The sequence below is a fragment of the Mustela lutreola genome, chromosome 9, assembly GCF_030435805.1.
Source record: "Mustela lutreola isolate mMusLut2 chromosome 9, mMusLut2.pri, whole genome shotgun sequence".
Classification (NCBI taxonomy): Eukaryota; Metazoa; Chordata; class Mammalia; order Carnivora; family Mustelidae; genus Mustela; species Mustela lutreola.
In genome coordinates this window covers 68,170,001-68,182,749 of record NC_081298.1, presented here as the reverse complement: position 1 = coordinate 68,182,749, position 12,749 = coordinate 68,170,001, and the positions used below count along the sequence as shown (strand labels likewise).

Below are 12,749 nucleotides of genomic sequence, written 5' to 3'. Positions count from 1 at the left end.
TCTCCCCACTCCTCTTTCTTAAATGAGAGAGTTGGTTGGAAGAGAATCTGATTAGTGAGGCAGCTTACCCAACCATTGATTCTTCCTTAACAGTACCAGTCAAGGAGTGTATATACCCTGTTTTAGGGTCATTGAAACCAACATCCTACATAGGCTGCTCGATTTCAAATCCTGTTGGCCCGTTAGTCAGGCAATTAGCAGACACTTACGGTGTCCTTCTAGGTACGCATGTTGTGCTAGAATTTGCTGTGCATAGGTTACTAGAGACCAGAAGCTCTTTGAGGATGGGAACCTTGTTTTTTTCCTAGCTTGTCTCCAGTGCCTAAAACAGCCCGTAACATGTAGCAGGTATTCCACAAATATTTGTCAGCTAATATATATGATTGACGTAAGGCCCACCACTGCTGCCTAAGTAGCCCTTTATTGACCAGGAAACTGAGGCCTTGTGTGGAGGCTACACCTAGAAGAAGGGTCAGAGTGCTGTTAAACCCTGCCTGCAGTGTGACTCCACGCAGCAGCTCTCCTACTGACAGGTCATAGCTCCCCTTAGCTCAGAGAAGGATGAGGTAGGGCCCTAGAGTAAGAGGTACTTACTCATGCTTTGTGAGGAGCAGCAAGACCAAGGCAGAGGGGCCCACAGCAAACTACAGCATTAGAAATGGGAGTAGGAGGGCTCAGGCCTCTCATAGGATGGCTGATGCACAAGGCTGCTAATGCTCTGGCCCATGAGTCCCAGAGAAGGGAAATCTCCCCAGGCTTCCAAGATGAGGCCTGGTGAAGATGGGCTCAGATGGACCCACCAGGGGGGTGACAGAGCACTAACAAAAATTCTCAAAAGACCAGAGAAGAAAGATGGAAAATCACAGTGAACTGGGAAAAAAATCAACATGGAGGTTAAGGGAGAGAAAACCCCCGAGTTGCCATGGCCTCTGTGTTATCTAGCCCAAATCTGGTCTTTGGTCTTGGAACTGTTTACTCCTGGGTCACTAGTTGAGTCTGACCTCAGTACTGCTCCTGGCCACCAAAAACCACTGCTACCTGAGATCTGTTCCATGGTTTGGGCATCATAGGGCTGGTGTTAGTTTCTGGATGGTGACCTCACAGTACCCTCAGTGGACCGATGGCCCAGGTCTACAGAAACTGGGCTCTAATGACGGGAAGTGTTTCATCTCAACCAGATGATTCCCCCAAACAGCAGCTTAGACATTGTCCCTTTAACATTAACACATGGCACAGTCGTGTGTGAATCTTGGCCAGCTGAATGTTGATGACTTGGCTTTGGTCGGATAACACTGACCACAATCTTTTTTTTCTTCCAGTGAGACACTTGAATGGAAGGAAACAATTTCTCCCCTTTGGTGTTGAGTAAACATGTATAATTAGCTTTGTGCTTACCTCCATTAGTATCATTAGACTTGGAAACCCAGTTTAATCTGGATTCTGCTCTCTTCTCAATGTTAGCCTCTTTCTGGACCAGTACAGAGCCAGCCTTGTTGATGCAATAAAGAGATTACTCCAGCCCAGAGTAAGTATGTTTCTATTTTCTCCTGAACACTGGCTTCAGAATAATTAGTCTGTGCACAAAGATGGAGAGAGTAATGGAATGGCAGGATTAATGTCATGTAATACTTTAATACTTATTATGTCCAACTTCAATTAGGTCTTCTGATCTATCAGATTCTTTCCTAATCATAACTGGGAAACTTCTTACCCTTGGCCTTCTGATAAGGAACACAGTGGGTAGTAAAATAAATGAAACCGCTTCAAAGATAGTGTGAGATTATTTTTATCAAAGAATTTCTTGAGTCTTTTCCTTTGATAACAATATCTTCATATTAAAGTAGAAGTATGATATTGAAAGTTTTCTGTTGACTTCTGTCATTTTAAATCTCTTCAGTGGTAACCTTTGTCATTGGGTATTTATTTATTGCAAAAGAGTATTTTTTTCTTTTTATTTCTGTTTATATCAAAGAAAAAGGACTTCAGATGAATCTGTATATTAAAAGTTCTTTGCTTTAAAAGGAAGCCATTATTTACATATTATAAACATTAGGTCACAATGAAGCCAAGCATGGCATAAAATATTGTGCACATTTTTACATTTATATATCCATTTATGCCTGTGAGTAAATTACAGAGTTTGTAGCCACTCTTATTTTGTTGGGCTGTTACACTAAGCTAGGAGGTCCTGCAGCCTAACCGGAGAGTTAATATACATCTATTTAAAGTAAGAAAATGAGTTTAAAGCTCATGCATTAAAAAAAAATCTTGTAAGTATGTAAGACTCTTGCTGTGCCATAGGAATTTAAAATAGGTTAACAATGTTAATGCAGTCTAAGACAGGAACTCATATTTATCTGAGAAAGGACTGCAGTGTGTGTGTGTGTGTGTGTGTGTGTGTGTGTGTGTGAAGTATTTTCTGAAGTTTTGTTTCGAAAGTCTTTTTCCAAAGGTTTGCTCTAGTCTTCTGACCTCAATGAGACTTAGAGACTAATACCTTTCAATCTTTCTTTTATATCTTTTTCATATTGAAGGTTCCCAGAGCAATTTGATGATCGTCCTTTGCCTTACACTGTTGCTTTTTATTTTGTTATCTCTGTATAGCTCAGAAACTTTAAATAGGCCTCTCAGAGGAGTAACCACCGCTTGGTAAGTGGTAATCAATTAAATTAAATTGGCCTTCTCAGTTCCTCCTGTGAGGTGGGGAGCAGGTCTTGAGGCAAGGAAGGGGCGTGCTCCGAGCTATTGATGGCTGCAGCCACGGCTGAGTGAGCAGCCCAAGTTGAGGGTCGAAGAAGGAACTGGGGGCCTCTTCATCCCCCCATTAACCTTGGGTGAGTCTTGTGAGCATTTGCAAGGTCAGGATTTTCAGAGAGGGCACAGAGATTCTTGGACGTAAAGGCCTCTGTGAAAAATGTATCATACATAAATACAATGCTTTCAAGGACTCCCGGATCTCACGCTGCACAACTGTACTTCACCAACACTCTCCAAAGCCTATTTGTGGCAAATACTCCATTTTGCAGGGATTTGCGTGGTTTGCCTAGCATCTCTTGTGAATCATGTGAGTGATTTACAATACAGAACCGTCCAGGCTGGGAATAGTCCGAAGTGCAGATTGGGCTGGAATCTCTAGCAGCTCTCCCTTATCCTTTATTAAACCCCGAACCTTGTCTAAAGTGTGGCCACATGTGACCGCCCTCCTAGTGACAGCTGATATTCACCCGCAGCTGGGAGAAGGACGAGGCAGGGCCCTGGGGTAGGTGGTGCTTGCTCATTCTATGTGAGGAGCCAGGAGGCCAGATCAGAGGGGCCTGCCTAGACTGCAGCATTCAAAATGAGAGTAGGGGCCCTTGCTCGGGCCCCTTCTGGGTTGGCCGCTGCACAAGGCTGCTGGGTAGTGTAGCCTAAGGTGTCAGAGAGCTGCCATAAGAGAAGAACCCCAAGCTGTGAGTGGCACCTGGAAATCCTGAAATGACTGCTTAGGACTCTCATCCCCATCGGGAGTTCTGGGGAGACAGGCCGCTCGCCGCTCCCAGGGCCTTCACCGGGCGGGCCATAGAAGAGTCACATAGACTTGGCAGTGACCACCGGCAGCTCCATCTCCAGTGCCAGCGGGCCAAAAGGGTTCCCAGAGCTGGGGTAACCAGAGCAAAAACTGAACTCTTCCTCTTCCAAGCTCTCAGGACCGGCTGTGCTGCTTCCAGAGGCTCTCCCCCTGCTAGTGCAATTGTCGTGGAAATCACAGTCCAAGACTAAGGTATCATTAAAGGAGAGCTGCTTTTAAAATTCTCTTGAGTCCAAGACAACTCCTCCGTGGTGTGTGGCTTGGGTGCTGGAAGTGCCATAGGACGCCCGCAAAGAGACAACTTCAGGGGATGTGCTGGTGGCTGCTGAGTTCTTGGTAATCAAGGCTCAGCGAGTTCAGTGGCAGATACAGCATGTTCTTTGGGTGCTCTGGAAAAATGGCACTTCGGCCAAATGCTCCAGGTTCGCAGGAGGCCCAGTGTCTGCAGCTAGGGTGGAGGGCAGGAAGACTCAGAAGTATCTGCATACAAGACCCAAGTCTGCTCTCGCTAGCAAGGCTCTCTAAGCCAGAGCTTCATCACATCGGGGTGAGGGAGGCATAAGTCCTCCCTCTGGGCCAATGTACAATAGTTATCGACGTGAATGACTAGCACAGCGCCTGGCACACAGGTGCGTTCCAGAAAGAAGACTGCTTTTTTTATCACCGCTTTAGCTAGTCAGGGTTAATCCACATGAGACACGGGTCCAAAGGACCTTTTCGGCCTGGCTGACAGGAGGGCCGAGTTCCAGGCCCAAACTAGCACTATCAGGCTCTGGAACTACCTCTCTTCACCCTGTGTTCTTCTAAGTCGTCCTCACGGTGGGAAGGGATGCTTAGACCCTGGAGTCCGCAAGCTTAAGGTGCAGATCTGGGCTTTGCCACTTGTTGGGTTCCCCACCTGTAACACGGGGAGGGCACAAGCCAATGCGTCAGAAAGCTTTAGCGCATGACGGGCTCTGCATCTGTGTTAGCTCTTGTCACCTTGAAAAAAACCCAGAGAAGACCGTGGGGAGTACAGAATACAGGGGGCATCTTCCTTGCAGAAATGCTGTTGGGGGTTGGGGATACACTCTTCTCTAGACACAGACTTTGGTGGCTTCTGCACGCACCTGGGCATGCTGCATGTCCCCTGCCCCCGTGTTCTGCAGGCCTTCATCAACCCCTGATTGTCCCCAGAGGACTGTCTACTTGGATGGAGAAGACACTTTTTACTGCAGACAGAGCAAGCGGAGAGCAATTACTGCTGGAAGGAAAAACAAGAGGTTTCAGGTGGCTAGCTGGGGGAAGAAACAAATCTGCCATTTTGGGGTGTGTGGTTCCTTGATGTCTAGCTGAGGCAAATCAGTGGTCTGGAGTCCTACAACCCGGTCGCAAAAAAAGTAGATGGAGAGGAGTTGTTTTCCTGCTTTTCCCTTTTTGTAACAGAGTCATGAGGGAGGGGGACCAACCCCAGAGAAAGCCTAGCCACCAAGGTGGGCTCCTGGCTTGGCTTGGATTCTCAGCCACACGGGTACCTGTGGTTGCCAAGTCACTACAGGAAGCCCCAGATTTCAACAGGAAGTGTTTGCGGCCGGCCCCACATGGAAACTTTCCTCAACTTGCGGGTTGAGAGTAGCTGTGAAACTCTTGACTTCTGCCAGACTGCTTACAAGGAACTTTCTAGCAAACTTAAAAAGGCAAAAAGAAAAGAACAGGTACTAAAAAGGAATGAAGTCAGCAAAATTTACTTATTCTAAGGAGCAATGTCCCCCCCTCCACCCCTGCCCCTTGCCCCCCTGCAACCTTTTTCCCTCCCATGAGTGGCTCCATGTTGCTGGTGATTGACAGGTAACCCCCTGCTGTTGTGTTCTTTAAAGAACATCAGCAGTGTCTGATATCAGAGGGCCAGAATGTAATTTAAAATACAGCCGCGGCAACCTGCAAGTTGAACTTTAGCCTGGAAATGACAACCAACAAATGGTATCCACTAATATTCCTCTGAAATGGCTTTCAGTGTGGGGAAGGACACCAAGCCAGCTAGATGGTGTGAATTTTCTCAGAACCATTAAGAAATGGATGGAGACGCAGTGCTGACAGCTCTCCAGCTGGTTGCTGCAAACCAATCGTCAAGTATTCAAAAATATCACCTTGGAATTCATTTAACCTTTAGAAACTGGCCTGAACTAACTGACACATTCCTGCAGCCTCACCCGGACGCAAGGAGGGCCACGAATGTAAATTGTGGGCTCTGGTTTTAGAAGAGCAGAGAGATTTCCTCATTTTTTATTTTTATTTTATTTTATTTTTTAAAAGATTTTTATTTATTTATTTGACGGACAGAGACCACAAGTAGGCAGAGAGCCCGATGTGAAGCTTGAGCCCAGGACCCTGAGACCATGACCTGAGCCGAAGGCAGAGACTTTAACCCACTGAGCTACCCAGGCACCCCTCCTTTTTTATTTTTTTAATCCAACATCCATCTCTCCACACACCTGCACAAACCTCTGTTTTGGGTTATGTCAGGGAAATGCTTTGTGAGTGTGGGCTCAGGGTAGTGAACTGAGATGGTCCTGGAATGCCCCTCTGTTCCTGTCTGGCTCTCTGGGTCAGAGGCCCCCAAAACTGCCACCCCCACCTTGTTCTTGGTGAGAATCTGTGTTCAGCCATACATGCCTCTCAAGTTTGTAGGGAGAGTCCCCAGATGGTTTTAAGACCCTCAGAGCAGGGGCCTAGCTCTAGAAGTTCTTTCCTGAAATCTACCCAGCTGCTTACTCAGCATGCGTGGTACTGAGTCTCTGCCCCCAAAGAATTTATAATCTGCTCGTGGACATGTAACACATACACACACACACACACACACACACACAAACACACACGTGGAATCACAGTGGACAGTGAAAACAGCTTGTAACAGCCCAGCCCTGGGTCAGAGAGTGAGGCTGTTGTTATTTGTTTTGACAGTCTTTCTAATTCATACCTTCTGTAGAATGAGAGATACTCAAGGGTCTGGACTCTGTCTCGATACAACAAACATTTGTTGAGCAACTACTCAGTTTGTGGCACTGTGGTGGGAATGTGAGGTGTGGGTGTAAACACGGGTCATGACCGCCAGGAGAATCTCCGTTTAGGAGGACACATTAGTGCCTGCGCTACCAGGAATTACAACACAAGGTGATGAATATGCCAGAAAGAGTGACTGAGTGCCTGAGGAAGGTGTTTCTAGAGGCAGTGGCATTTTCCTTTGGTGCTGAATAGTAAGCTTCTAAGCTTCACGGAAGGGATCTAGAAGACAGCGTCCCTGGTGGAGGGAATGGCGCTCACAGGTCCAGAGCATGAAAAAGTATGTTGTGTTTTGGGATCAACATGAGAAGTTTTCCCTGGGTAGACTGTGAGAATCTGTGTGGTTTGGGGGTTAGGGTTGGGAGGGGCAGGAGATGAAGTGAAAGACTTGATTGGGGGTGCCATTTTATGAAAGGCTGAGGACACTACAGGAAGAGACTGGGCTTTATTATCTGGGTAAAAGAGAGCCACTGAAAGTGTTTGAGCAGTAGTATAGTCAGATGTGGATTCTAGAAAGATCAGATTGGCCAGCACAGAGGCTGCAGTGGAGTAAGATAGAGCCTGAAAGCCGCAAAGCTCCTCAGGGCACCATCGTGAACCAACTTGTACATGGAATTGTCAGTTAGGAGAGGGTGGAGATCTGAAGGTGGAGAAGAGGGGATATTCACGGAGGAGCTCATTCAGTAGACAATTACTGGGTGCCTCTCAGATGCCAGAGGCTGTGCTAGGACCTGGGTGTAGACTAAGATTCAGTGTCACCCTGCCCCGAAAGAGCTCACAGTCTAGCGTGAGAGACAAACAAGTGAGCAGTTACCTGACAGTGTTAGGGAGAGAGCAGCGGTTTGAGCGAGCTGTGGAAGCGGAGAGCAGGAGAGCCTGGCAAGGAGGAGGCACACCGTAGAGGCCAGGGGTGGTCAGCTGAGGCATCCCAGCGACAGGGAGTCTAATCTGGAGTTTGGGGCCAACAGTACTGAGTTCCACTATAGACAGAATAAGTTAAAAGAACGTCCCCATGGAGTGACCTAGGAGGAACCTGAAAACAGGGGTGGGTCCTGGACTTTGGTGAATGCTGGAGATATATACTCGGGAGTGTTGATGTATCAGTGAGAGCTGAAGTCATGGACTTTGGTACACTTGGCTCAGGGAGAAAACGTAGGCAGAGCCCTGGAGACCACTGACAATCAAGGGGCAGGTGGAGAAGCCAGGGAAGGGGGTTGAGAGAGACGTAGGGGAGGAAGCAGGGAAAGGCGGCATCTCAGAAACCAGGTAAAGAAAAAATAAACATAAGCTTAAACATGTAATTGGCATTTAATAGTTGGTTGCCTAGAAATGGAACAGGAATAAAGGCATTTCACTGGCATAGCATATTCCTTTTAAAAGAAATCTGAAGCATACTTATTTTTTCCTGAAGTACACACCCTTTAATATATGAGTATAGATTAGTCTAGCAAAATAACAACAACTGAGCTCACGATGTAAACAATATCATTGCTGTTTAGTGGAAATACTCTTTTCTCCACTCTAGGGATAAATGAATTCTCTCAGATTTCTGCCCATCAGTCAAAATTTTACGTTCAATTGAGTGTTCATTCTGAGTTTAAGATGAGTCTATGACTTCAAATGCCTAGAAAGTTGGGCTTTAGTAAATTGAAAATAATTTTTCTAAAGTGATGGGCTAATTTGAAATCTATATATTTTTTTTCTTGTTTGGATTTTTGCAGCCTAAATTGTGAGGCATATCTCTCTGATTGCACCAGTGTCTTGCTCCACTGGGGACAATGGGAATTCGAAAGCCAATTCCTTATGGGGTGGATGCTGGCACTCCGTGACTGTTTATTGAATGAATGGTTGATGTACAATTGCCCTTCCTCAATATTGATTCACATCTCAAAGGTGTCTGTATTCATTGAAATGAAAAAGAAAGCATTTTAAAACCCATAACTGAGTAATTAGAGATTAAAACTACTGCTCATTCTTTCTCCTTGTTGCGGCTCCAGTATTGTGCACAGAACGCTGCCCTCTGGAATCCCATCAGAGCCACTGACTCTGGAAGAGCTTCTTGCAGAAAATCTTTTCTAAAAAATAAGCAATAGAATGTGGCCTTCGAATTCCCAAAGAAATAATTTCTCAAATTATTTCAACATCTGGATTTAGTTTATTCTCTCAATGAGTATTGATTGAGAGTCAGCTATACACTGGGCACTGAGAAAATGCAGTGAATAAAACATTAGAAGATCCTGTTGTCAGGGAGTGTACACTCCAGCCGGAGGAGATCTGTGATCACAAACAAAGGTGTAATGTGTGTTAGTGGTGAGGAGCACTCAGAGCGAAGGTAAAGTGGGGAGGAGGGTGGAGAGTGATGGGGAAGCAGTGGCTATTCTAGAGGGTGGTTAGGGAAGGACAGGTAAGCTGGAAGAAGACCCAGAGAAGGAGAGACGTCTGGGTAGAGGGGTCTGTCATATGCTTACCTGGGTCCCCCTACAGCTCACCCCAACCAACAAGGGGTCAGGGGTATGCGGAGCATGGACTCATAAATGTAAACATCAGCCCAGCCAAGAGCCTTGTAGCCCTGTGAACATTATGATACATAGCTTAGATAATAGCTACTAAAAATCAACTCTTCGATTGTAACTGTCAGACAATTTTTGCAGGTGACTTTAAAATAAAACAACATCCATTATTCAAAAATCCAGAATGGCAACCAGCTCTTAGAAATGACTAAAATGACCTACTGGTATTCTCCCTTTGTTTTTTTGTTTGTTTTGTTTTGTTTTGTTTTGTTTTAACAGAGACTTTTGCTCCCCTGCCAAGACCATATATCTAGTTTCACATCAAAATGAATTTTTGCTGCTAAGTTTGAAAAACGCCTGAAAATACCAATTAATATTGGAAAAGCTGACAGAACCTTAAGTGTAGTGGCATGATTGGTGCTGCTATAATTATGTGTCTGAGTGTGTACATGTCTATGTAAACACAGTATGAAAACACACTTGATGTCCAGGACACAGTATTGGTGTATTTTCTTACAGGTAAATGAGGAGAAGAGAGGGAGAGGAAGAAAGACCTGATAAAATCTTTCCAGCACTGTTAAGTGGTGGAGATGTTTCTAATCTACATAACCTTGCTTTTCAGATGATATTCAAATTATTTTCACATTCATCACCTCATTTGAATCCTCGTGATTTCTCTGGACTGCAGGGGGGTAGGGGAGTGGGCAGAGCAGACTTTGTTCTTCCCATTTGGTGAGTGAGGAACCATGATGGGTCAGCTGAGGTGACTGAGGAGATTGGATTATGTCCTCCCCAAGGTCCCTTCTAGCTCAACAGTTCTGTGGCTTTTTTTTTTCTTTCTAATTTCCCTGAGGCGACAGCTGTGTAATGGTGGAGACTTTTTAAGCCCAGAATCCCTTCTGCCACATATTCCTCCTCATATTCTTCAAAGCCTTTGCTGCACGTTTAATCATCTGTAAAATGTAATGTCTACTGCACAAAGTCATCGAGAAAACGGTTGAAGTGATGAAAGGGAAGGTTCGTGAAGCGCCCTGCATGGTCGTCGCCATCATTATTATTATTATTATTGCCGTCACTATTACTGATAAGGAGGCAGTGAGGGGGTGAAAATAGCATCCGCGTTGGAAGTAGGTATGTTTTGCCAGTTGTGTCATCTTGGTCAACTCTTCAACCATTCCAAGCATCCTGTAACGTGGAGCCGATGATGCCTACACTGTCGGATGCTGTGAAGAGTCAACGAGACAAATAGAGTTCCTGTCCTTGAGCGGACACTCCTGACATGAGTGGACGCTCGATAAAAACTTGGCCGTAATAAACAAGAAACCACCTTTCATAAGAAACTGGGATATACTTTCATGATTCCCTCAAAACCTGAAGTGGCATTTCATAAAAGTGAAGTAGAACCTTGAAGTCGTCTCTTAAACAAAAAGCAAAGAAGATTCTGAAGTTTAGCTGCTGTGTGCCTGTCTAGGAGGGCAAGGTCCACACACACCCATCAGCAAATGCACACCAGGGAGTTTCCTGTCCAGTGGTCTTCTGAAAAATCTGGTACCTAGCTTGCTCAACCCCGCCCATTCTCCCTGCTGTAGCAATCTTTCGAGGTTGTGCAGTTTATTTAGAAAAGCCTGATTACCCTTGTTATACCACTTCCTTTGAAAAGCGGTCATCTGAGTGCCGTCAGGAGCTGCTTTGCTCTAATGATGACTATTATGAAGGACTCACTGAAGTTGGAAACCAAGATCCTGGAGCCTTGTCTCTGATGGCATGGTCCCAGAAAAGGCTGGTGGCAGGACCGAAACATGAAAATTCTCTAACAGAGACCACAGTTACTGTCTCTATAGAGGATTTCTTGGTATTGAGTTTCCCCGGTACAATAAACTAACATCTATCAGCATCCTATGCCACATGCTCTGGAGCTGTGTGAGGGACACGCTGGCAGCAGCTAAGGAGTCTCCAGGCGGGTGGCACTGCCGTGGACCAGGTACTCTAAAAGCTAGTTGATGGTTTGAACCGTGGACCCAAGAGAGGTGTGCATTGTACAGAACACCAACTTCGAGCCACGTTTTGTTTATTGCATGCACGACTTGAAAAGGATAAAACATAGCAACCTTTGAATATAAGATACACATATTTTTTTCTTACTTGATGTTTATCTATCCTTGAAATTATTCTCACTGTGACTGTCCGTCCTGTGTGGATGTCTCAAGAACAACTGTATTTCCTCCCCGAGAGCAGGGCATTGAATGCTTCCCCCAGTGTTTGTTCTGTTTGGTTGCCTTCCAGTTCTAAAATGTGTGAATTTCCTTTTTAACGTTCTAGGGGAAAGCAATGGTATTCGCCCCACGCCGAGGGAGTACTTTAAACCAGTTTTGCAATCTAGCTGAAAAAGCTGATTTCTCTATCCAAAGACATGAAAATTATGATGAACACATTTCAAACTTCCACTCCAAGGTTAGTTTTCTGCTTGTGTTAGATAACACTTTAATCCGCGTTGCATTTTGAAGAGATCATGGTCTTTTTGGCAGGTAACCCAAATATTTGATTAAAGTACTCCTTAGGTGTGCTTCTTCTGAACAGGTATTTGTATCTGATTATTTTGTGTGGTAAAGGCATCTTTTATCTTTGCATGTCTAGAAGGATTTTACAGAAACCATTCCTGTTTACTCCTTTCTCTGAAACAAACTAATCTTTTCATTCATAATAGACTAATTTGTAGGATGTAGGGGAGGTGGCGTAGAGCGAATGATAAACAAGCCTTTATATTTTTATGAAAAACCTTTGGCTTTTAAGTAGGTTAAATGCTCAGCTGCACTGAAATAAATAGAAGGTGAATGTCTAATTGTATCATGTTGGACTGTAAATCTTTATCTCTGCTTGCTTTATGGCTGGGTCAGTTGGCAGTTTGAGACTGTTAAATCTCATACGGAATTTCACAGTTGTGGGGTTATATGTCAGATTGAGGAGCTACAAGATTTAGGTCAAAAGCACTTATCTGAGAGTGATTTCTAAGCTTGCTTACATAAAGCAATGTTATCGACCTTTTTATTATTTATAGGCATAGAGCAATATAGGACACTGAGAGACAAGCGTTCCACTGAAAACTTTTTAGGAATCTCACCCTTGCTAATACATATCACACTTACTAGTATAACATATATTACTTCTGTAATTCTGTGCCTTACAGAAATCTCCCTTCTCTGAACTAGTCTGACCTTGGGCAAAGACTTTGAACTTGTCACGATTTTACAAGTTGCGAATGCAGAAAAGTAAAGCCCTGACCTTAAATTTCTCCTGGGAAAATGGGAATAGCATTCTTTTTTACCCGAGACTATGATATTATACAGAAGCATATTGACATTTGAAAAAATTATATGCAAAGTGGATCTGATCTTCAGGCAAGAGAAAGAAAAGCCTCACATTGTGGAGATAGGTTTGCTCTTCTGGGGTCTCTAAGGTTTCATTTAACCTTCTTCTGGGGTGGGGAGTTGGGAAACAAGATTGCTTTGTCAACTGAAAGGGTTAAATCACCTCCTCTGGATGGTGGAATTGCCCTTTGCTTAGGATCAGGAAATAAAAAGGGAAGGGAGTGAGTACTGGAATCTTGCCTGCCAGTCTAGAATGAGGCTTTCCCT

The 12,749-nt window shown here is 44.7% G+C and overlaps 1 protein-coding gene across 4 annotated transcripts in view; it reads left to right on the top strand.

The window, feature by feature from the left end:
• Positions 1–12,749, top strand: part of CAMKMT (calmodulin-lysine N-methyltransferase) — a 391,971-nt gene that overhangs the window by 374,248 nt on the left and 4,974 nt on the right. For 3 of the 4 annotated variants that reach the window (XM_059134602.1, XM_059134601.1, XM_059134599.1), the window contains 2 exons: positions 1,462–1,525; positions 11,437–11,568. In XM_059134602.1, coding sequence (XP_058990585.1) covers positions 1,462–1,525; positions 11,437–11,568 — 196 coding nt within the window. The remainder of the gene's footprint in view (positions 1–1,461; positions 1,526–11,436; positions 11,569–12,749) is intronic. The other variant, XM_059134600.1, reaches the window with a different exon arrangement.